Here is a 22,982-nt window from a genome sequence, read left to right on the forward strand (position 1 = left end):
CAGGCCATTTTTTGCATTACTTTAACTGACAATTGCGCGGTCATGCAACGCTGCACCCAAATTAAATTTACATCCTTTTTTCCAACGAATTGAGCTTTCTTTCGGTGGTATTTGATCACCTGTGTGTTTTTTATTTTTTGCGCTAAAAGGATGAGGTAAACAATATTTTGGACTTTTTTGCTATTAAACATGTCCAGTAAAAAAAATTTAAATTTCGTCATAAATTTAGGGCAAAATGTATTCTTCTCCGTGTCTTTTCTAAAAAAATAAAATCCCAATACGTGTAAATTAATTGGTTTATGTGAAAGTTATAGCGTCTACAAATGGTGGTATAGATACTGGGATTTTAAATTTTTTTCTATACTAGTAATGGCGATGATCAGCGACTTTTAGCGGGACTGCGACGGGCATTCTGACACTGGGGAGGAACTGATTTGGTGTCACTAACATCCCCAGTGACACCAATACAGTGATCAGGGCTAAAAAACAGCACTGACACTGTACTAATGACACTGGGCAGGAAGAGGATAATGTGAGGGGCGATCAAAGGGTTAACTGTGTGTAGGGAGTGTTTTATAATGGGGGGGTTTGAGCTTCCCTTCACTGAAAACTCCTCCTACAAGTTTAACCAGTGCTCTGCTGGATACTGATGGAAGTCACAAGACTGCTATATACTGCTACTGAGAAAAGGGATTTAGCAGTTTATATTTACTAAAATAATTGCATTTCCATGTTCTGTGTACTGTGGGAGACCAGATATAGTGAATGCAGGGTCCGGGGAGACCAGATATAGTGAATGCAGGGTCCGGGGAGACCAGATATAGTGAATGCAGGGTCCTGGGAGACCAGATATAGTGAATGCAGGGTCCGGGGAGACCAGATATAGTGAATGCAGGGTCCGGGGAGACCAGATATAGTGAATGCGGGGTCCGGGGAGACCAGATATAGTGAATGCAGGGTCCGGGGAGACCAGATATAGTGAATGCAGGGTTCGGGGAGACCAGATATAGTGAATGCAGGGTCCGGGGAGAGCGGATATAGTGAATGCAGGGTCCGGGGAGACCGGATATAGTGAATGCGGGGTCCGGGGAGACCGGAAATAGTGAATGCAGGGTCCGGGGAGACTGGATATAGTGAATGTGGGGTCCGGGGAGACCGGATATAGTGAATGCACGGTCCGGGGAGACCGGATATAGTGAATGCAGGGTCCGGGGAGACCGGATATAGTGAATGCGGGGTCCGGGGAGAGCGGATATAGTGAATGGAGGGTCCGGGGAGAGCGGATATAGTGAATGCAGGTTCCGGGGAGACCGGATATAGTAAATGCAGGGTCCGGGGAGAGCCGATATAGTGAATGCAGGGTCCGGGGAGACCAGATATAGTGAATGCAGTGTGCAGGGAGGCCGGATATAGTGAATGCATTGTTCGGGGAGACCAGATATAGTGAATGCAGGGTCTGGGGAGACCAGATATAGTGAATGCAGGGTCCTGGGAGACCAGTTATAGTGAATGCAGGGTCTGGGGAGACCAGATATAGTGAATGCAAGGTCTGGGGAGACCAGATATAGTGAATTCAGGGTCTGAGGAGAGCGGATATAGTGAATGCAGGGTCCGGGGAGAGCGGATATAGTGAATGCAGGGTCCGGGGAGACCGGATATAGTGAATGCGGGGTCCGGGGAGACCGGAAATAGTGAATGCAGGGTCCGGGGAGACTGGATATAGTGAATGCGGGGTCCGGGGAGACCGGATATAGTGAATGCACGGTCCGGGGAGACCGGATATAGTGAATGCAGGGTCCGGGGAGACCGGATATAGTGAATGCGGGGTCCGGGGAGAGCGGATATAGTGAATGGAGGGTCCGGGGAGAGCGGATATAGTGAATGCAGGTTCCGGGGAGACCGGATATAGTAAATGCAGGGTCCGGGGAGAGCCGATATAGTGAATGCAGGGTCCGGGGAGACCAGATATAGTGAATGCAGTGTGCAGGGAGGCCGGATATAGTGAATGCATTGTTCGGGGAGACCAGATATAGTGAATGCAGGGTCTGGGGAGACCAGATATAGTGAATGCAGGGTCCTGGGAGACCAGTTATAGTGAATGCAGGGTCTGGGGAGACCAGATATAGTGAATGCAAGGTCTGGGGAGACCAGATATAGTGAATTCAGGGTCTGAGGAGAGCGGATATAGTGAATGCAGGGTCCGGGGAGAGAGCGAATATAGTGAATGCAGGGTCCGGGGAGAGCATATATAGTTGAATGCGGGGTCCGGGGAGAGCATATATAGTGAATGCGGGGTCTGGGGAGACCAGATATAGTGAATGCAGGGTCCGGGGAGACCAGATATAGTGAATGCAGGGTCCAGGGAGACCGGATATAGTGAATGCAGGGTTCGGGGAGAGCATATATAGTGAATGTGGGGTCCGGAGAGACCAGATATAGTGAATGCAGGGTCCGGGGAGACCGCCGGGAGAAAACAATAGCTCTGAGGGAGGGATCTCCTCATCAGCACTGACTGTGTTAATGGGGGAATTGAGTGATTTGCTTTCCTGCACCCTGCGGTTGCCATACCTTATCCCCGGGGTTGTCCTCACACGTACAATCTCAGTGAATCCAGTGTTTTGATGTACCCAGGGTCCCACCATCTTCCTTTGGTACATCATCAGGAGCCGGCTGTCTCTTCTGGATTCTTGCATTGCAGAGAGCTATGGAGGCCGGTGGAGCCCGCTGCCTAACCAGGGTGGAAGGACATTACAGACACAGTGTACTTGAGCCCTTACACAGAAGTTGGTGAGAAGCCACAGACCAAATCCACATTCCCCTTTGACAGGAGGGACTGTGCTGCCTGTAAGTATCACAGAGCTAGTGACATTACCAGTGCTTCAAGGGACTAGTGTCAGTGCCTGCGTCAGTTCTTGAAGGGACAGTAACGGGATGGGGGGGGGGGGGTGCTTTGACATAAGAGTTGGGCCCCAACGTACTGGCCAGCACAAGAAATGGAGTAATATATACTGATGAAGCTCTGATGAAGAAGGGATGCCCTTTGAAATGCGTCAGCCGTACTTTGAGTGTCTACCCCTACGATGTGACTCGCACAGGCTTCACATTTCTAACGTTCCTTTGAGGACTTACATGCTTGATTTACTTCGTTGTTTGTGAGTATCATTCTGAATTTAATAAAATTATGGTTTACTAAGGTAATGTGCAAGGTTGGTGCGCTTTCTTTCTTGTTTCGCTTTGCAGTACTGGTCAGGCTTCCCCAGCCTTGTTTAGAGCTGCACAACCCTTTATGCATTGGTGGTCGAATTTTTCAAGTTCTGGTTCCATCCATCCACCCTTATTCTGGGTCACAGAGCGCAGGAGAGGTCATTTCTGGTTCCATTGATCATCAGTGCCGATCCCTCCTCTGACAATTGCCGGTTATCAGCAGTACTTTCCTCAAGCTGTGACAGCGCGAGGAAAGTGCAGCCAATAACCGGCAACTGCATTTCCCGGTGATCTGAGTGTCATTGGACACGGCTGATCACGTGGAAAAAGACCGCTGTGATTGGCCTTATACCACATCAGGTGATCAGCTGTGTCCGTAAGACACGGAGAACGCCGGGGGCGTGCGAGAGGGCACAGTCTGGGAAGACGTCATATGATACCCTCCCAGAACTTAGTGCCATATCTGCATTCAATCAGCCCCAGAACCCGTGTCATTAATATGTGTTTGGGTTTAAAGGGATGAGGTGGCCACCCTAGAGGGTGCGTGTGCGTGCCGCCATACTCACGCTGTACAAAGTAGTTGTGATGATATGTCCGGTTTTGCTAACACGTGTCAAAGTTGCAAAATTGTGCTTAAGCATTCACATTTGTTTTATCCTTAGGCGTGAAGGGGTTAAAAAACACCTTATCAGGACATTTAAATTGGGGCTGGATCACTATTTCTCACAGACTGTATTTGTGGACTTATGTTTTTTGTTTTTTTATGATTTCTGAGGAGTTAGCACACTGCATTAAGTCCTCCTACACACGTTTTTATAGCGGCTGTTTTTGGCTTTTGATGTTTTTTCTACAGCCAGTAAACCCCCAGCATGTTATCCTATGTTTCCATAGACACAGACTGTAATCAATGTTTTTTGGCTGGAAAATAAAACCTCAGAACTAATGGGTTTCTAGAGGAGTTTTTTTAGCTTTAAAAATGCTCTTACACTGAAAAAAAATGGTAAAATGCATCAAACTGTCAATTCTGGGCATTTTTTTTAGCAAAATATACATTTTTTGTGTAAAAAAAAAAAAAGCTAAAAAAGTGGCTAAATGCTAAAAAAACCTCAGGCTTTAAGCGCGCCTTTACACAGCTAATGCTACCAGCGTTATTAAAGCGCCCGGTGTGCATAGAGTTCACAAATCTATTATTTTTTTGGAGTTTGAGTACATTTGGTGAGTGGTTGCAGCAATCCCCGTTTTTGATTTGTTCACTTAGCGCCGTTATCGTTTGTTACTATAAAGCAACGCACGAGTGTCACCTATTATCTTCTATCTTTAATACTCCCTTTACCTGACCTAGCTGTAACTATGTCCAAGACAATTTCACTTTTTTTATTTTTTGCATTGATGACACAACTTTAGAAAAGCAAAAATGATGTTGTGTTATGGTTTTACAGAAATCACCGGAGATAGGAGCTTTACCTAGGCTCCCTTACTCAGATAGAAGGCGGCATGGAGGGGTTCGGTGAAGGTGGTGGTGAAGGTGTGGAGGTGTCTGATGAGGTCATTCAGCTGGTAGAAGGACAGATGGCCACCTTCATAATTCAGATATACAGGTGAAACTCGAAAAATTTGAATATCATGCAAAAGTTCATTTATTTCAGTAATGCAACTTAAAAGGTGAAACTAATATATGAGATAGACTCATTACATGCAAAGCAAGATAGTTCAAGCCGTGATTTGTCATCATTGTGATGATTATGGCTTACAGCTCATGAAAACCCCAAATCCACAATCTCAGAAAATGAGAATATTGTGAAAAGGTGCAATATTCTCGGCTCAAAGTGTCCCACTCTAATCAGATAATTAAGCCATAACACCTGCAAAGGGTTCCTGAGCCTTTAAATGGTCTCTCAGTCTGGTTCAGTAGGAATCACAATCATGGGAAAGACTGCTGACCTGACAGTTGTGCAGAAATCCATCATTGACACCCTCCATAAGGAGGGAAAGCCTCAAAAGGTAATTGCAAAAGAAGTTAGATGGTCCCAAAGTGCTGTATCAAAGCACATTAATAGAAAGTTATGTGGAAGGGAAAAGTGTGGAAGAAAAAGGTGCACAATCAGCAGGGATGACCGCAGCCTGGAGAGGATTGTCAGGAAAAGGCCATTCAAAAGTGTTGGGGACTTTCACAAGGAGTGGACTGAGGCTGGAGTCAGTGCATCAAGAGCCACCACACACAGACGGATCCTGGACATGGGCTTCAAATGTCGTATTCCTCTTGTCAAGCTGCTCCTGAACAACAAACAACGTCAAAAGCGTCTTACCTGGGCTAAAGAAAAACAGACCTGGTCTGTTGCTCAGTGGTCCAAAGTCCTCTTTTCTGATGAGAGCAACTTTTGCATATCATTTGGAAACCAAGGACCCCGAGTATGGAGGAAGAATGGAGAGGCCCAAGGACCCCGAGTATGGAGGAAGAATGGAGAGGCCCAAGGACCCCGAGTATGGAGGAAGAATGGAGAGGCCCAAGGACCCCGAGTATGGAGGAAGAATAGAGAGGCTCAAGGACCCCGAGTATGGAGGAAGAATGGAGAGGCACACACTGCAAGATGCTTGAAGTCCAGTGTGAAGTTTCCACAGTCTGTGTTGATTTGGGGAGTCATGTCATCTGCTGGTGTTGGTCCACTGTGCTTCATTAAGTCCAGGGTCAACGCAGCCGTCTACCAGGAGATTTTGGAGCACTTCATGCTTCCTTCCACAGATGAGCTTTATGGGGATGCTGACTTAATTTTCCAGCAGGACTTGGCACCTGCCCACACTGCCAAAAGCACCAAAACCTGGTTCAATGATTGTGGGATTACTGTGCTTGATTGGCTAGCAAACTCGTCTGACCTGATCCCCGTAGAGAATCTATGGGGTATTGCCAAGAGAAAGATGAGAGACATCAGACCGAACAATGTAGAAGAGCTGAATGCCGCTGTTGAAGCATCCTGGTCTTCCATAACACCTCAGCAGTGCCACAGGCTGATAGCTTCCATGCCACGCCGCATTGAGGCAGTAATTGCTGCAAAAGGGGCCCAAACCAAGTACTGAGTACATATACATGCTTATACTTTTCAGAGGTCCGATATTGTTCTATGTACAATCCTTGTTTTACTGATTGCATGTAATATTCTCATTTTCTGAGATTGTGGATTTGGGGTTTTCTTGAGCTGTAAGCCATAATCATCACAATGATGACAAATCACGGCTTGAACCATCTTTCTTTGCATGTAATGAGTCTATCTCATATATTAGTTTTACCTTTTAGTTGCATTACTGAAAAAAATGAACTTTTGCACGATATTCAAATTTTTTGAGTTTCACCTGTAATCCCAATCTCTGCACTGGAGACTCCAGGTTTAACTCCTGTAATTTGGAGTAATAATTACATGAATATTTCTTCTCAGTTATGCCAAAACTCCAGGACTTATTATTACACCCCATACCAGACACACCTCCAGCTCTCTTTATACTGGGATAGCCAACCCCCACATCCCAATCCCCACAGTCACCAACCTCCGCTTCCAAGTAATGTCTCCCATGGGAAAAACTCCCCCTACTCATCACCTGACTGTACAGTGTAAATCTCTGTGGTAGTTTTGGTCTAATCATTGGTATTTCAGAGTGGGATGCTATTCTCAAGTCATTGGACATAACCACAAATCTATTGGCCGTTTTTTTCATCCAACAGCAGATTGGTTGCATCCTGTATATCGGGATTGGTTTTTAATTGCATATTAGTGAGAAGATCAGCTCTAGATCTGTACAACAGAAAAGAGATGATAAAAACATCCAGATCAAAAACAGAAGATTCCTCCACATTCTGGTCTCCTGTGTCCAATTCCCGATCTTGTAAGACTGTTATTGGGTCGGTCATGTTACACAACCTCTCGACGTGACCGATTTTCCTGGACAACTCATCCTTCTGTATCTCCATCTGTTTGATGAGATCAGTGACAGATAATGAGACCTCCTCTACCTGCCTGGTGATCTCTCTCAGGACTCTCTGTTCCCGGAGCTCCAGCTGTCTTCTGATATCCTCAAACAGGGCAGAGACTCTCTTCTTCCCATCATCTGCTTTTTCTTGTACTTTTCTATTTTGATTCTGTAGATTTAGAATTTTCTGCTCAGTTGCCTCTCTTTTCATAGTCATCTTTTCTAGAACATGTCTCAGTTTCTCCTTCTTCTTCTTCAAAGCCTCCTCTAGAAGTTGCACATCGTGTCCTTCATGTTTCCCCACCAGACAGCAGGACACACATAGGCAGAGAGCATCCTTGGAGCAGTAATACTTTAGAAGCTCCTTGTGGATGGAGCATTTTCTTTTACTGAAGGACGAGGTGGGTTCTATCAGCATATGGTCCACTGTCTTGTTGTGGGCTGTCAGGTGTTTATCACACATAGACGTCTCACAATGCAGACAAGTCTTGATAGCTGCCACTGGAGAATCCACACAATAAGTACAGAGGATCTCACTTTTCTCCTCCTTTTGTTGTGTAGATCTGAAGTTGTCCACAATGTTATGCAGCTTTCTTTTCTTCTTCAAAGAAGGACATCCTATATACTCCTCTCTGCAATCTGGACAGGAATAAACTCCAGACCCCTCCTGTGTATTCAGAGCAGTCACAAAACAATCTCGGCAGAAGTTGTGTCCACATCTCAATGGCTCCGGTTCCGTATAAAGGTTCAGGCAGATGAAAGAGCTCAGCTCGTCTCCTAGAGCAGACGACACCATTTTGGGAAAAAGGAAGAAGAAACAAAACTAAAAATCTGTTTTCATAAAGGGAATGGAGGCTTCACAAGTTAATCCCTACAGAGAACCCAAAGCAAATGATTTTACTTATTGTATGTTACCAAGACTTCCAAAACAATTTACAGAGATAGGCCACTTATCTATGGCTCATGGTTAGGTTTTAAATAGTTTGTAGCAAAAATATTGTACCATCAATTTTTTTTTGTTTATGATAAGAAATATAGATTATGAGTAGAAGGCTCTTTCAGATTAGTGGTAATGCTTACGGACATCTGAAAAGCGATTTGTGATGGATCACTTTTAAATGGGAAGTATAGCAGCAGCTACAAGTGTTCAGGAGGTGCTACTGATGCACTTTTACATTGCACGACCGAGCTGCAACCGCAAGCCATGCGTTTTGCACTGCAGCCCCATTGATCTCAATCAGTGAGTTCGACAAGTGGTGCCATCTTGTCAAAATCTGCAGAGATAAAAATGCCACTGCCACAGCATGTGTACAGATCCTTTAGGCTATAAATGTTAAGATGCTGGTGGGCAGCCAGGAAGAGCAAAACTGTGGGGGCATGTGTCCCAGACTACATAGAAGGGCACCAACGCTGACAGGAGTAGTGAGAGCAGCATTGCTACTCCTGTCAGCTCAATGCTTGTAGTGAGGAGGAGAGAGCCGGGAGAAGGTGCAGGCCGTGCTCGCTCTCCTCCTCCTTCCTGTCAGTGCACTGCCAGAGAGAGGGCTCTAAAGCCCTGCACACCTCTCACCCAGCCCTTGGTTACTGAAAGCTGGGGTCCCAATAACCAAATGGCATCACTTATTTGGTCCACCCCCCACCCCAGCTCACAGGGGACAGAACATCCCCATTTACACTTGCTCTGCCTCTGAGCTCCTGCTGTGCTGCTACAACCATGCTGATTATGATAGGGGGCACACTGATGCAAGGGCGTACTGTAGCAATTGTGCACACAGAGATGGACGCGGTTCAACTATTTTGCTCCAAACCTCCATTTTGTTAAGAATTCTCCATGTTGTCCAATCATCCCCCTCCCTCTCTGTTCATCCACAGTGACATGTAGTCGGTGTGTGTTGGAAGCGTCACAGGCGGCTCCGAGCTATAAAACCTCATGAGCTGGGTGCAACACTGTCTAAGAAACTGTGCAATCTGGCACATCATAAAGTTATAACCCAAGCCTTCCCCTGAGTTCAAAGACATCCCAGAGGAGTAATAAACTAGATACCACATTCAAAAATCCATTTCCCCCCTATGTCTCATATCTTGGAATATGAGAGACTTACACAAAAAAACAGGCATACCTTCAGATTGGTCACGTTGAGACAAATCGTTTGTTATCTTACCTTCCCTAGCTGAGATCAACAGGAGAGCAGAAAATAAAATCTCCTTAATCATCCCAGCAGGTATATTATATTTCATATGTAGATCTTCAGCAGATGGTTCTGCATACTAATCTACCCGTGGGTGGAATGTCAAATGTACCTAGGAAAAGTTATGCGCCAAAATATAAGCTACGAGAGAACCTGCTCATAATTCAAGTTTCCACCTACAGTTCCCTCCCCAAATAAGGCAATTGGTTCTTTGTTGTAAGAAGACACCCTGCTGGGGGACTACAAAATAGGCTGTCAGGCCTAAGAGAGAAGTTGAGAATTCTCCCTTTTAACATCAGAACCAACTTGGGAGACGGTACCCTTTTGCTCTGAAACTTGATCTGCTTAACCCAGAACTTTTGGCAAGTACTCTACCTCTCTAAACATCTGTTATCTTTTTGCTGTGTTATTGTTCTCTGTATATTTATATATTTGTTACATCTTTTTTTCTGTAAATATTTTTATTGCACCATTTTGACCTTTTAGTAATAAATCTTACTTTCTGAAAGTGTTGAACTGTTTTTAAAGCTCTTTAATGCAATTTATGAAATCCTGCCGCTGAAGAGCGCTATTATGTGTGTTTAACCCTCTGTATAACCTGTCTGTGGTGATAGTGATATACAGACGATTATCCAATCATCCAGGTGTATTGCTGATATTGCCGAGTTTCCTCTTTCTCTGTACAAAAAGGAGGGAGTGGAAGTGTGAAGGGTTAATTGTGTAATTAACCTGATCCAGTAACAATTGCACTCAGGCTGCCGGTACATCGATTTGGGGTCCAGTGAGCTGGAAAATCGTTGTGTACGGGGCAGCGGGGCATGGCATTGTTACACATGTGACATCGCGGTTTTAGATTGGCTAGTCCTTCGGTCACGAGTTTGGTGAGAAGGGCAGGGGTCTGACGCCGCGATTGTCACAGGTACGTTGATGTAAAGGGGGGGGATGCTTATTCAAGGGGGTACTGATGTAAAGGGGAACTCTGATGCAAGAAAGGTATTATTATAAGGGAACACTGATGTAAGGGGGGATACGGATGTAAGATGGTTAATTGATGTAAGAGGGAACATGGATATAAAGGGGGGAATTGATATAAGAGGGGATACTGATATAAAGGGGGAAATTATGTGAGAGGGGTTTTGAAGTAATGGGGGACACTGATGTAAGGGGGGCACTCTGATGCAAGGGAGGCACCATCATAAGGAGGAATTCATGTAAGAGGGGACATTGCTATAAAGGGGGGGAGTGGTGTCAGAAGGGGCTCTGATGCAAGAGTGCAAACTGAAGTAAAGGGGCATTGATGTAAGAGGGGACACTGATGTACGTAAAGGAAGGCACATTTGTAAAGAGGGACACTGATGTAGGGGGGAACTGATGTACAAGGGGACATTGATATAAAGGGGTAACTGATGTAAGAGTGTGCTCTAATATAAGGTGACACACTGATGTAAGGAAGGACTCTGATGTGATGTAAGGGGGGCTCTGAAGTAAGGGAGGACAATGATGTAAGGAGGGTCTCTGATGCAAGGAAGGCACGCTTGTAAGGGGGAATTGATGTAAGAGGGGCCATTAATATAAAAGGGGGAAACTAATATACAAAAGGGACTCTGAAGTAAGGAGGGGCTCTGACATAAGGAGGGATTCTGATGTAAAAAGGGGCACTGATGTAAGATGGGACAATGATGTAAGGCGGGGTGCACTGATGTAAGGAAGGATACTAATGTGAGGTATGGTATTGATATGAGGAGGCACACTGATGTAAGGCGGGACTCTGATGATAGGAAGGACTTTGATGTCAGGGAGGATTCTCAGGTAATGGGGGAAACTAATGTAAGGGGGGACATTGATGCAATAGAATAATATTGTAAAAAAAAAAAAAATGTTTAAATAATTTAAAAATGAAAAAACAACAAAATTGAAAAAAAAACCCAAAAAAACACTGACACCATCCTCTTTGGGGTTTGAACTAAGTCTGCCCCGGGTGAAAGAACGTCTGACTTCACCACTGGCAGCCTGGGGGCAATAAAACCACAGCTCAGCCACTGGTTAGTACCAGCTGCCGTGGTCACCAGCATGAAAGAGTCCAAATTCTCCCTGGGATGAGCAAGCTTTGTTTCACAGATACCAGTCCAGGAACGTCTTAACAAACAAATTCAACTTCTACAAACCTTAGCTATGTCTTGGCTCTTACTACACATCAATCCCACCTACCAGCGGCCCCAGCCTGCTCCTTGTCAGCCTCCCCATACACAGCTCTGCAGGTCTCACCAACCTTTATCTCCAATAGACCAGACCTGTCTGCTCCCAGAGATGCAGAGCTCAGACTGGGTCCAGGTGAGTCAAAATTGGATTAAAAGTCGAGGAGCAAAACCTGAAGTGGATAGAGGATCAGAGGACTGGAGAGGTGGAAGAAAGGAGCCGGGAGATGTGGAAATCCCCAACAGGACTTTTTCAGGATCCCTGCCAGACTCTGCTACAAGACCAAATAATGGAGGAGATCCGACCTCTGTGTGTTCTGGACACAGACGAGATAGAATGGTATAGAATGGTATTCATTCCAGCAGTGGATCCCTCCCCATCCGAGGCATTTGGGTTAGATCAGAACTCCTTAACACAAGGATAAGGATCTTTATTTTGAAGCTGAGGGATGGGTATGGATGTTTGTATGGTTATGTTGGTCCAGCTTGGAGAAATGTAAGTATGTATGTGCCACACCTGGACAATTTCTACTACTACAGGGATCTCCATTAGCTTCGGGTCCTGTGCTGAGCAGATACCCTACTGCCTACAGAACACAGGAGGTCACTTGCTTGGTACAGATGCCAATCAGAGAACACTTTGCATTACCTCAATGATTGCAAAGTGTCCTCTGATTGGACAAGGTGGAGAAGCAAGGCAGTGATGTTATACTTGTCTGTGACGAGAATCACTTTGGGTGAGGGGCCTATGGAACCCAGCTCACTTTGGAGAGGTGGGGAGACCCCTGTCTCAGCTACCCATATCCCTCTTATGTGTAAGTCACCCTGTGCCTGTAAGGGGTGCAGGGTGATCTGTCCTAATATTGGGGGGACTTTGTCTCAGATGTGTAGACATGTTTAGGAGATGGGTGGGGTGGGGGGATTGTCCCGAGTGTATATATCTTGTATCTGTGTTCAAATAAAGTAGTCTACTTCCTGGTTTACTTCAAGATTGGTGTCGTCTAGTCTGTTTAGGAGATAGGTGGGGGGGGGGGGGGGGTTGTTGATTGTTTAATGTTATGTGGTTGCATCCCATTGTTCTATTGTGTGTCTGGCTTGGGAGCAAACTATTATGGGATGTATGTGTTTATGTGTATTAGCTTAGTGGGGGCGGGGGGGGGGGGGGGGTGTCTCCAGCAGCCCTCCCTCCTGATGGGACTGTCTGCTGGTGTGAAGTTTGAATACCTGTGTGTCTCTTGTTACTAAATGTAGATTGCCCCACCCTGAGTCATTATGCAGGGAGGGGGGGATTGTCCCCTGAGTGTATATATCTTGTATATGTATTCAAATAAACTACTTCCTGGTTTACTTCAAGATTGGTGTCTAGTCTTTTATGGTCGGCTGTGGTGTCTGTTGTCGGTGTTCGGACGGGGAAACGGTATTCTTAACAGACGTACCCAAGTCTGGGTCGGTTCCGTTACAACCTCTATATCATCCAATCAGAGAATGCGTCAAATTCATTAATAAAATCTATGGTGTTCTCTGAATGGTGCCTGTGCCAAGTGAGCAACCTCCTATGTTCAGTAAGTAGCAAAGCAAGGGACCTGGACGCTAGCAGCAATCACTGTAGTAGCAATGACTACTACAGTGTTTACCAGCATCCACAGGGTTTGTCCATGTATAGTCTAACCTGGACCAATGTAACTATGCAAAAAAAAGCCATACCTGAAACTCAGCTTTCACCACGTGACTTTATTATTTTCTCCAAAGTTTAAATTGTAAAAATATAATATATATCCCATAATTTTCATATAAAATGATATTCGGATGACATCTAGAGGCCAATAATTATATAGAACAAGTTCAGATTGATAAGAGGACATCTTGTGGTTGAAAAAGAGATGACAATGTAAATTTCATACTGTAATTCGATGGAAAGAATTCACTGCAAGATGTGAGATACATGGGGAAATTTTTATTGATTTACTTTTACATAACTCTAAGAATTTTTTATTTCATTAAAAATAAAATTGAAATACTAAAAAAATACTAAAAATACCAAGAAATATAACTATTTTATACTATAAAAAAAAAACACAACTCAATAATTAGATATAAACCAACTCAAGATCCAAGTTAAGGCCAGCAGGGCTCAGGGTATTAAGACCAAAATCCATTTAGTTTCATTCATAAGGGCCTGGCTCACAGTCTCCGCTCTAATTCATCCCAAAGGTGTTCTATGGGGTTGAGGTCAGGACTCAGGTCAGTCAAGTTCAGGGGCAGACTGGCCATTTGGAAACTCGGGCACTGCCCGAGGGCCCGGGGTCAGTAGGTGGCCCCTGGTACCTTTCTCATAGGCTTTTTTGAGTTTGGGCAAGGACACAGGATCCCCTATTGACGTGGGCCCCATGAGTTGTCAGTCTGCCCCTGGTCAAGTTCCTCCACCCCAACATTCATACACATACTAGGGCCAATTTACCTACCAGAATGTCTTTGAGGTGTGGGAGGAAACCAGGGTACCCAGAGGAAGCCCACACAGACACGGGGAGCACATGCAAACTACATGCAGGTGGTGTGGATTTGAATGGATGACCCTGGTGCTGCCAGGCAGAAGTACTAACCATTTAGCCATGGTGCTGCCCCTATTTATTATCTAATCTTCTCCAATTGAGTTTGATTGCTTAACCACTTGTTGACCACAGATAGCCGAATGACAGCTTCACTGCGGCCAGCCAGTTCTGGGAGGGCGTCATATGACGTTCTCCCAGAACGCGCCCTCCCTCACGTCCCCAGGGGCGCTCCACCTGGCGATCTCCGTGAGCGCTGTATCCTATGGATACAGCTGATCACGTGATGTGGTAAAAGGCCAATCACAGCGGCCTTTTACCACGTGATTAGCCATGTCCCATGACACAGCAGATCACCGGTAAATGCAGTTGCCGGTTATCGGCTGCACTTTCCTCACGCTTTCACAGCGCGAGGAAAGTACTGACCATAACTGGCAATTGTCAGAGGACGGATCGGCACCGATCAGTGCCACCCACCAGTGCTGCCCACCTGTGTCCATCAGTGCTGCCAGTCAGTGCCACCCATCAGTGTCACCTATCTGTGCCCATCATTGTTGCATAACAGTTCCGCCTCATCAGTGCCGTCAATCAGTGCTGTCTATCAGTGCAGCCTCATCAACGCACATTAGCGAAGGAGAACAATTACCTGTTTTCAAAATTGTATAACAGAAACAAAGAAAAACATTTTTTTCAAAATTTTTGCTCTCTTTTTGTTTATAGCACAAAAAATACCCTGTGGCAATTAAATACCACCAAAAGAAAGCACTATTTGTGTGAAAAAAATGATAAAAATTTCATATGGGTACAATGTTGCATGACTGCGCAATTTTCAAAGTGGGACAGTGCTGAAAGCTGAAAATTGGCATGGGCAGGAAGGGGATATAAGTGCCCGGTAGGCGAGGGGTTAATATGAAGGATATTTCTGATGCCTATTGGATTGAGTTAAAGAATAAGTTCACCTTTGGAACATGTTACATGTTCCACCTGTTTTTAGGGTGGAACATGTAACATGTTCCCATAGCTGCAGCCGTGCCCCCCTCTGACAGATAGTGTGGGGGAACTTCTCATACTGTCAAATTTTGAAAACATCGCGGCTGTGCAGGGCTCCACCCACATGGCCACATAATTCATTCACTTCCGAGAATAAATGAACTGCAAGCCCCAACAGCCTTAGGGAAGAGAGAGAGAAGGAAGAGAGAAAGAGAATCATATATATATTTATACACACACACACACACACACACACACATATATATATATACACACACACACTCTCTCTCTCATTGGGGGGGGGGGGGGCACAAATTCTGTGTTGCCTAGGGCAGCACAAAACCTAAATACACCCCTGGCCATGGTAGTTAATTGAAGCTTCCTGTCAGAATATCTGCTTGGCTGTACACCCCATACATCTCGTACACCCTGCACATCCTGTACACCCCATACACCTTATATACCCCATACATCCTGTACATCCCATACTGTACATCCCATACATCCCGCATATCCCATACACCCCCTACATCCCTTACAACCCATACGCCCCCTACATCCCATACACCTTATACACCCCATACATCCCATACACCTTATACACCCCATACATCTAATACTGTACATCCCATACATCTCATACAACCCGTACACCTCATACACCCCGCATATCCCATACACCCCCTACAACCCCCTACATCCCATACACCTCGTACATCCCTTACACACCCCCTACATCCTATACAACCTGTACACCCCCTACATCCCATACACCCTGTATACCCCCTACATCCCATACACCCCGTACATCCCTTACACACCCCGTACATCCTATACAACCCGTACACCCCCTACATCCCATACACCCTGTATACCCCCTACATCCCATATACCCAGTACATTCCGCACATCCCATACACCCCACACATCCCATACAAAACTCAAAACACTGCAGAAAATGCTTAGGTGTGAACCTAGGGTAAAATGAAGCCCTCCAGTAGCACGCTGTCACCGCTCATGGGGCTTCCATCTTCACCTGTTCTTTTCTGGGTTCCCGGGCTGCAGCTGCTTGAATGAGCTGCCAATGATGTCACTCCCGCGCATGTGAGTACACCGTTCCTTCAGAGCACATGCGCCGGTGATGTCACTGTATATCTTCTATACAGTGCATGTTTAGGAGACATTAATTTTACCTTCAGGCAAGCTTTATTATAAGCCACTTGTAGGTACAAATAGAAATGAGAGTTTCCTACCACTTCACCCCTGCAGCTGGAGATTCACTCAAACACCAATTCATTGGGCTGTTCACATAGAATGTACACAGTGCAGAGATCTATCAATTTATTTCCTTTTCTGGTTGAATCGTCTTAGCTGACAGTGTTAAGGGTTTTTTTCTGAATTGGTGAATTTTATTGAAGTCATACTAAAGTCTTGGTTTTTTTTTTTTCTTAAGAATGACAAATATGTCTATACTTACCTGCTGCAGCTTTGGATGGGTGAAACTTGGCTTTGACCAATGAGAATGGACAAGTGGTGCATGTATAGCATTCAGGTGAGACTTTCATGTGACTTGAGGGTTTACACTGCCACACAAAAGACCATAACATAGAGCATCCGAGTGTAGGTGACCTGACACAAAATTACAATTAACTACAAATTGAAAAAATGAAAACCTTTATTGAATTCCTGATTGTGGAATATAAATATAAACAAAAATCAGAACCACCACCATAAAAAAAGGACAGCGGTGCCTTATTACCAAAAAGTGTGTCTAGATGCCATACTCACATCCATACAGTCCATTCAAAACAGATCATAGGACTATATATTAATTCCATTGCAGTCTACGGCACTCAAGTTGCATGAAAGTCAGATCAAAGTGGCGCAGGAACATTTATAAAGTCGCAACGACTTTAAGCCGCACATATTTGAATGGTTGATATTAAAGGGTTACTAAACCCAGGACCAACGCATTCACAATACCCGCTCCCCCCAGACCCTGCATTCACTATATCCAGTCCCCCCAGACCCTGCATTCACTATATCCGGTCCCCCCAGACCCTGCATTCACTATATCCGGTCGCCCGGGACCCTGCATTCACTATAGCTGGTCGCCCGGGACCCTGCATTCACTATAGCTGGTCGCCCGGGACCCTGCATTCACTATATCTAGTCTCCCCAGGCCCTGCATTCACTATAGCTGGTCGCCCCGGACCCTGCATTCACTATAGCTGGTCTCCCCGGACCCTGCATTCACTATATCTGATCTCCCCGGACCCTGCATTCACTATAGCTGGTCGCCCGGGACCCTGCATTCACTATAACTGGTCGCCCCGGACCCTGCATTCACTATAACTGGTCGCCCCGGACCCTGCATTCACTATAGCTGGCCTCCCACAGTACACAGAACATGGAAATGCAATTATTTTAGTAAATATAAACTGCTAAATACCTTTTCTCATCAGCAGTTAGAGCAGTCTTGTGACTTCTATCAGTGTCCAGCCCACCACTAGCTAAAGCTTGTAGGAGGAGTTTTCTTTCTGCTCTAGGAGGATGCAGGACCCATTACCTCTATCTGGACATTGCCGATTGGCCCTGTGCTAATCACATGTACTCTCTCAAGAAACAAAAACCTCTCTAGCAATACACACCAAACTGACCATGTGCATGCCTACAGTTTAGTCTGAAGATAAGAGGTGGTTGCTTGGAGAAAAAAAAAAAAAAAAAAAGAGGAACAGAGAAGACAGGATCAAACAGCCTCTTTACACAATGCACAGGATTAATCCCTTAGGTTCCACAGTGAGTATAACAAGCATGCTTTACTGCATCTACAGACTGATTGTACTGTTGTGGGTTTAGTAACACTTTAACCACTTTAGCACCTCCCCATAGCAGAAATACTGCTACAGGGCGGCAGCAGTGCACAAAATCACTATATACATATATATACACACACACAAAGATTTTTCATTTCCAAGTAGGGGGCGTGCGAGAACAGTGTGCGCACCACCTTTTTGGGCCACGGCTGTCAATCACCGGGTGCCGGCTGGTGATTACTTGCTGATGCCCGGTGATTGCTCAGTATCTCCAACAGGGGTAAACAAAACAGTTCTCTCCCATCAGCTCCTGCACACTGCTTTGGATGGCTGTGCATAGCAGTGTGCTTACAGTGAAGCACAAACACAGCACACAGTTATAAACAGCACACAGTTAACCCTTTGATCGCCCCAAATGTTAACCCCTTCCTGCCCAGTGCCATTAGTACCGTGTCAGTGCTTTTTTTTTAGCACTGATCACTGTATTGGTGTCACTGGGGATGTCAGTGATACCAAGTCAGTCCCCCCCCCCCAAGTGTCAGAATATCAGTCCTGCTATAAGTCGCTGATCGCCACCATTACTAGTAAAAACAAAAAAAAAAACCCAAGTATCTATACCGCCATTTGTAGACGCTATAACTTTCACGTAAATCAATTAGTTTACACGTATTGGGATTTTTTTTTTTTTTTTTAGCAAAGACACGGAGCAGAATACATTTTGGCCTAAATTTATGACGAAATTACTATAGTACAGTGACAGACGCAAGGTGGTTCTCTCGTTCTGATAGGACGTCATATGACGTCCTACCATTCTCACTGCGCATGCGCGGCGATCACCGGTGCGCTGTGTCCCTCGGACACAGCGGATCATGGAAAGAGATGAAGATGTCGGCTCGGTCATGTGATCAGCTGTGTCCAATCACAGCTGATCACATGTAAACACGGAAATGCCGGTTATCTGCATTTCTCTCCTCTCGAGCTGTCACACTGACAGAGGAGGTGGAGGGGACATGTACACTGATCATCAGGGCACTGATGATCAGTGTGCCCTGATGATCAGTGTAGCCCCAGAAGTGCCAGCAGTCAGTGTCCATCAGTGCCAGCAGTCAGTGTCCATCAGTGCCACATATCAGTGCATACCAGTGCCCATCTGAGCTGCCTTTCAATGTTACCCATGAGTGCCAGTCAGTGCCACCTATCAATGCCAATCAGTGCCACCTATCAGTGCTGCCAATCAGTGCCACCTACTAGTGCCACCTATCAGTGCAGCCTATCAGTGCTCATCACTGCAGCCTCATTAGCGCACATCAGTGAAGGAGAAAAATCACTTATTTACAAAATTGTATAACAAAAACTAAGAAAAAACTTTTTTTTTCAAAATTTTCAGTGGTTTTTGGTTTGTTTAAGAAAAAATAAAAATCCCAGAGGTGATTAAATACCACCAAAATAAAGCTCTGTCTCAAAAAATGATAAAAATTTAATATGGGTACAGTGTTGCATGACCGTGCAATTGTCAAAGTGTGACAGCGTTGAAAGCTGGAAATTGGCCTGGGCAGGAAGGGGGTATAAGTGCCCGGTAGGCGAGGGGTTAATAGCAAACAGTCAAAAATATATATATTTTTTTTCTTTTTTTTTATAGTGCAAAAGATTAAAACCGCTCAGGTGATCGAATACCACCTTAAAGAAAGCTCCATTAGTGGAAAACAAAAAGGACAAATTTCATTTGTGTGCGGTGTTGCATGACCACGCAATTGTCAGGTAAAGTACTGTAACACAAAAAATTGGCCTGGTCAGGAAAGGGGAATCCTCTGGAGGGCAAGGGGTTAAAAAAACATGGGCTGTGTCTAAAAGTTGCATGATAAGTCTCAGGAGTGTGAATGGATCCTAAATCAATAAATCACAGAGAATGAACACAATAATGTGATTTGAGAAGCTGCTGTTTAGATCTTTTATTCTATGTTAGTATCACATGATAAAGACGTCTATAGTCCATTTATATGACTAGTACAAGTACACGGTGCACAATAGAGCTACAGGAACATTCTCTAGATCCCATTGTACGTTCCGATCGATCGGGGAGATCATACACAGAGCAGGGAGATGTTGGATGATCACTTAGGTGTTCATTTATGAAACAGAGATCAGCGGTGATCCTAAGGATTGTTGCCGATCTCCGATCATTAGTGGTTTAGGAAACAGAGATGATCAGCAGAGAACATGTTCTCCGCTGATCATCTCAGCACACAGATGGCCAATGTATGAAGGAGCGATGTCAGCCCTTCACTGGCGATCTGTGTTCTCCCTCCAGATCCTCCAGCCTAGAGGTGGAGAATTGGAGGAACCACAAACAATGTTGGATGGACTGTACTGCGTTTCTGCAAAACGCTGCAGAAACTGCTTAGGCGTCAACCAGGTGCGGACGGACCATTCAGGCTCTCGAACACTGCCCAAAGGCCTGGGGTCAGTAGGGGGCCTCCATGAGATGCCCCTGGTACTTTCCATAGGCTTTTTTGGGTGTGGTTTGAGTGTGGGCGAGGACACAAGGGCCCCATGATTTCCTATTGCCCGGGGACCCATGAGTTGTCAGTCCGCCCCTGGTGTCAACCTAGGGTGACCCTCTCAGGAGGATGGGGATCTGAGCTTTGATCCCAGCTTCAAATATGAAACAAGCACACACCTGGCTCATTAATGTGCTTGTTTCCTCCTAAATCTGTCCTAAACTGCCCAATCACACAGCGCCATGGCCTTGCACTGTGTGTGTGTGTGTGTATATATATATATATATAAAAATATAAAGAGATATAAGGGTTAATAGAAGGGAATATAAGGCTCCGTTCACACCAATACGGTTTTTAGTGCGTTTTGCAGAAACTCAACAGTCCATTTAGCATGGTTCCCTATGGAACACGTTCACATCGATGCTTTTTTGAGCTGCTGCGTTTTTTGGAAAGGGTCAGGAATTGTTTTTAAAAAGCGGAAAATCAGCTACACCAGAGTTCAATGGAGAATCTGCTGAACTGCATGGTAGTGCGTTTTGTCACGTTTTGCATTTTTATTCTGCTCAGCACCAAAAAAAAAAAAAAAAATCCACTTTAAGAAAAAAAAAATAAAAAAAGTTGAACAAAAACGCAGTAGAAACGCATCAAACTCATCAAAAATGTGCAAAGAAAAAAGCAAAAAAACTGCGCAAAAGAACTGCAAAATGGATAAAATAGTTTAGCGTTCCATTAATTGTTCCAGCTATTACTATTTTCAAAATGATTTCACTCTTTATTTTTATTAATGAAAAAAACTTAAAAAAAAAGAAATAAGTTGTAAATTATAGTTTTACAAAAAACATCGGAGATACTAGCTTTACCCAGGCTCCATTATGCAGATAGAAGACGGCATGGAGGGGTTCGGTGAAGGTGGCGGTGAAGGTGTGGAGGTGTCTGATGGGGTCACTCAGCTGGTAGAAGGACAGACGGCCACCTTCATAATCCAAATACATTCCCACTCTCTTCACAGGAGACTCGAGCTTTAACGTATGTGATCGAGAGTCATGTACACATGAATATTTGTTATCGTTCATGCAGAAACTCCAGGACTTGTTATTCAACACAATGCTAGACTCCTTTCCAACTCTATTCATACTGGGATAGCAAACAGCCACATACCGTAATCCACAGTCACTAACCTCTACTTCCCAGTAATGTCTCCCATGGGAAATACTTGCAGTACTCATCACCTGATTGTAGAATGTAAATCTCTGTGGCAATTTTGGTTGACTCCTTCGTGTTTCAGAGCAGGATGCTCTTTTCAGGTCATCAGATAAAATCATAAAGACATTGGCAGTTTTTTCATCCAAGAGCAGATCTGTTGTATTCTGTATGTCAAAGTTGGTTTTTATTTGCATAAAAGTGATAAGATCAGTTATAGATCTGTGTAATACAAGAGAGATCATAAAACCATCCAGATCACGAATAGAAGAGTCTTCAACATTCTGGTCACTTGAGTCTGATTCCTGATCTTGGAGGACTTCTTCAGTATCCGATTCCTGATCCTGGAGGACTTCTTCAGTATCTGATTCCTGATCTTGGAGGACTTCTTCAGTATCCGATTTCTGATTCTGGAGGACAGTTATTGGGTCGGTCATGTTACACAACTTCTCAATGTGACCAATTTTCCGGGGCAACTCATCCTTTTGTATCTCCAACTGTTTGATGAGAGCAGTGAGTGATAATGAGACCTCCTCTACCTGCCTGGATATCTCACTCAGAACTCTCTGTTCCTGGACCTCCAGGTGTCTCCTGAGATCCTCAAACAGGGCAATGACTCTCTTCTTCTCCTCATCTGCTTTCACTTGCACTTTTCTCTTGTGGTCATGTAGGTTTTGTAGTTTCTGATCAATTGTTTCCCTCTTTGTGGTCAGTTTTTCTAGAACATTTCGCAGTTTCTCCTTTTTCTTTTCCAAAGCCTCTTCTAGAGGTTCCACATCATGTCCTTTATGTTTCCCCACCAGACAGCAGGACACACATAGGCAGACTGCATGCTTGGAGCAGTAATACTCTAGAAGTGCCTTGTGGATGGAGCATTTCCTACTACTGAAGGACGAGGTGGGTTCTATCAGCACATGGTCCACTGTCTTGTTGTGGGCTGTCAGGTGTTTATCACACATGGAAGTCTCACAATGCAGACAAGTCTTGATAGCTCCCTCCGGAGAATCCACACAATACGTACAGAGGATCTCACATTTCTCCTCCTTTGGTTTTGTAGATCTGAAGTTGTCCCCAACATTACACAGCTTTCTTTTCTTCTCTAGTAGAGGCCACTCTGTATATTCCTCTCTGCACTCCGGACAGGAATAGACCCCGGACCCCCTCTGTGTATCCAGAGCAGTCACAATACAATCCCGGCAGAAGTTGTGACCACATCTCAGTGACACCGGCTCCCTATAAAGGTTCAGGCAGATGGAGCAGCTCAGCTCCTCTCCTAGAGCAGATGAAGCCATTCTGGGAACAAGGCAGAGGAAAGGAAACTAAAAATCTGTTTGCATAAAGAGGGTGGAGGCTTCAATAATTAACCCTACAGAGGTCAGAGAGAATC

General features: G+C 44.9%; 1 protein-coding gene and 1 pseudogene across 1 annotated transcript; both read right to left on the reverse strand.

Moving 5' to 3' along the window:
• Positions 1-4,629: 4,629 nt before the first annotated feature.
• LOC149440680 (nuclear factor 7, brain-like) lies at positions 4,630-7,957 on the reverse strand (annotated as a pseudogene).
• Positions 7,958-21,216: 13,259 nt separating this feature from the next.
• Positions 21,217-22,887, reverse strand: LOC149440681 (E3 ubiquitin-protein ligase TRIM39-like). The gene has a single exon (XM_089658257.1). It carries the CDS (start codon positions 22,885-22,887, stop codon positions 21,217-21,219), a length of 1,671 nt encoding a protein of 556 aa, XP_089514383.1.
• Positions 22,888-22,982: the final 95 nt, after the last annotated feature.

The sequence above is a fragment of the Staurois parvus genome, unplaced genomic scaffold (assembly GCF_062004578.1).
Source record: "Staurois parvus isolate SC_StPar_1 unplaced genomic scaffold, SC_StPar_1.0 ptg001060l, whole genome shotgun sequence".
Taxonomy (NCBI): domain Eukaryota; kingdom Metazoa; phylum Chordata; class Amphibia; order Anura; family Ranidae; genus Staurois; species Staurois parvus.

What these genes read in the sequence shown, in the direction of transcription:
- LOC149440681 (XM_089658257.1), bottom strand. Translation starts at nt 22,887, where the DNA reads ATGGCTTCATCTGCTCTAGGAGAGGAGCTGAGCTGCTCCATCTGCCTG.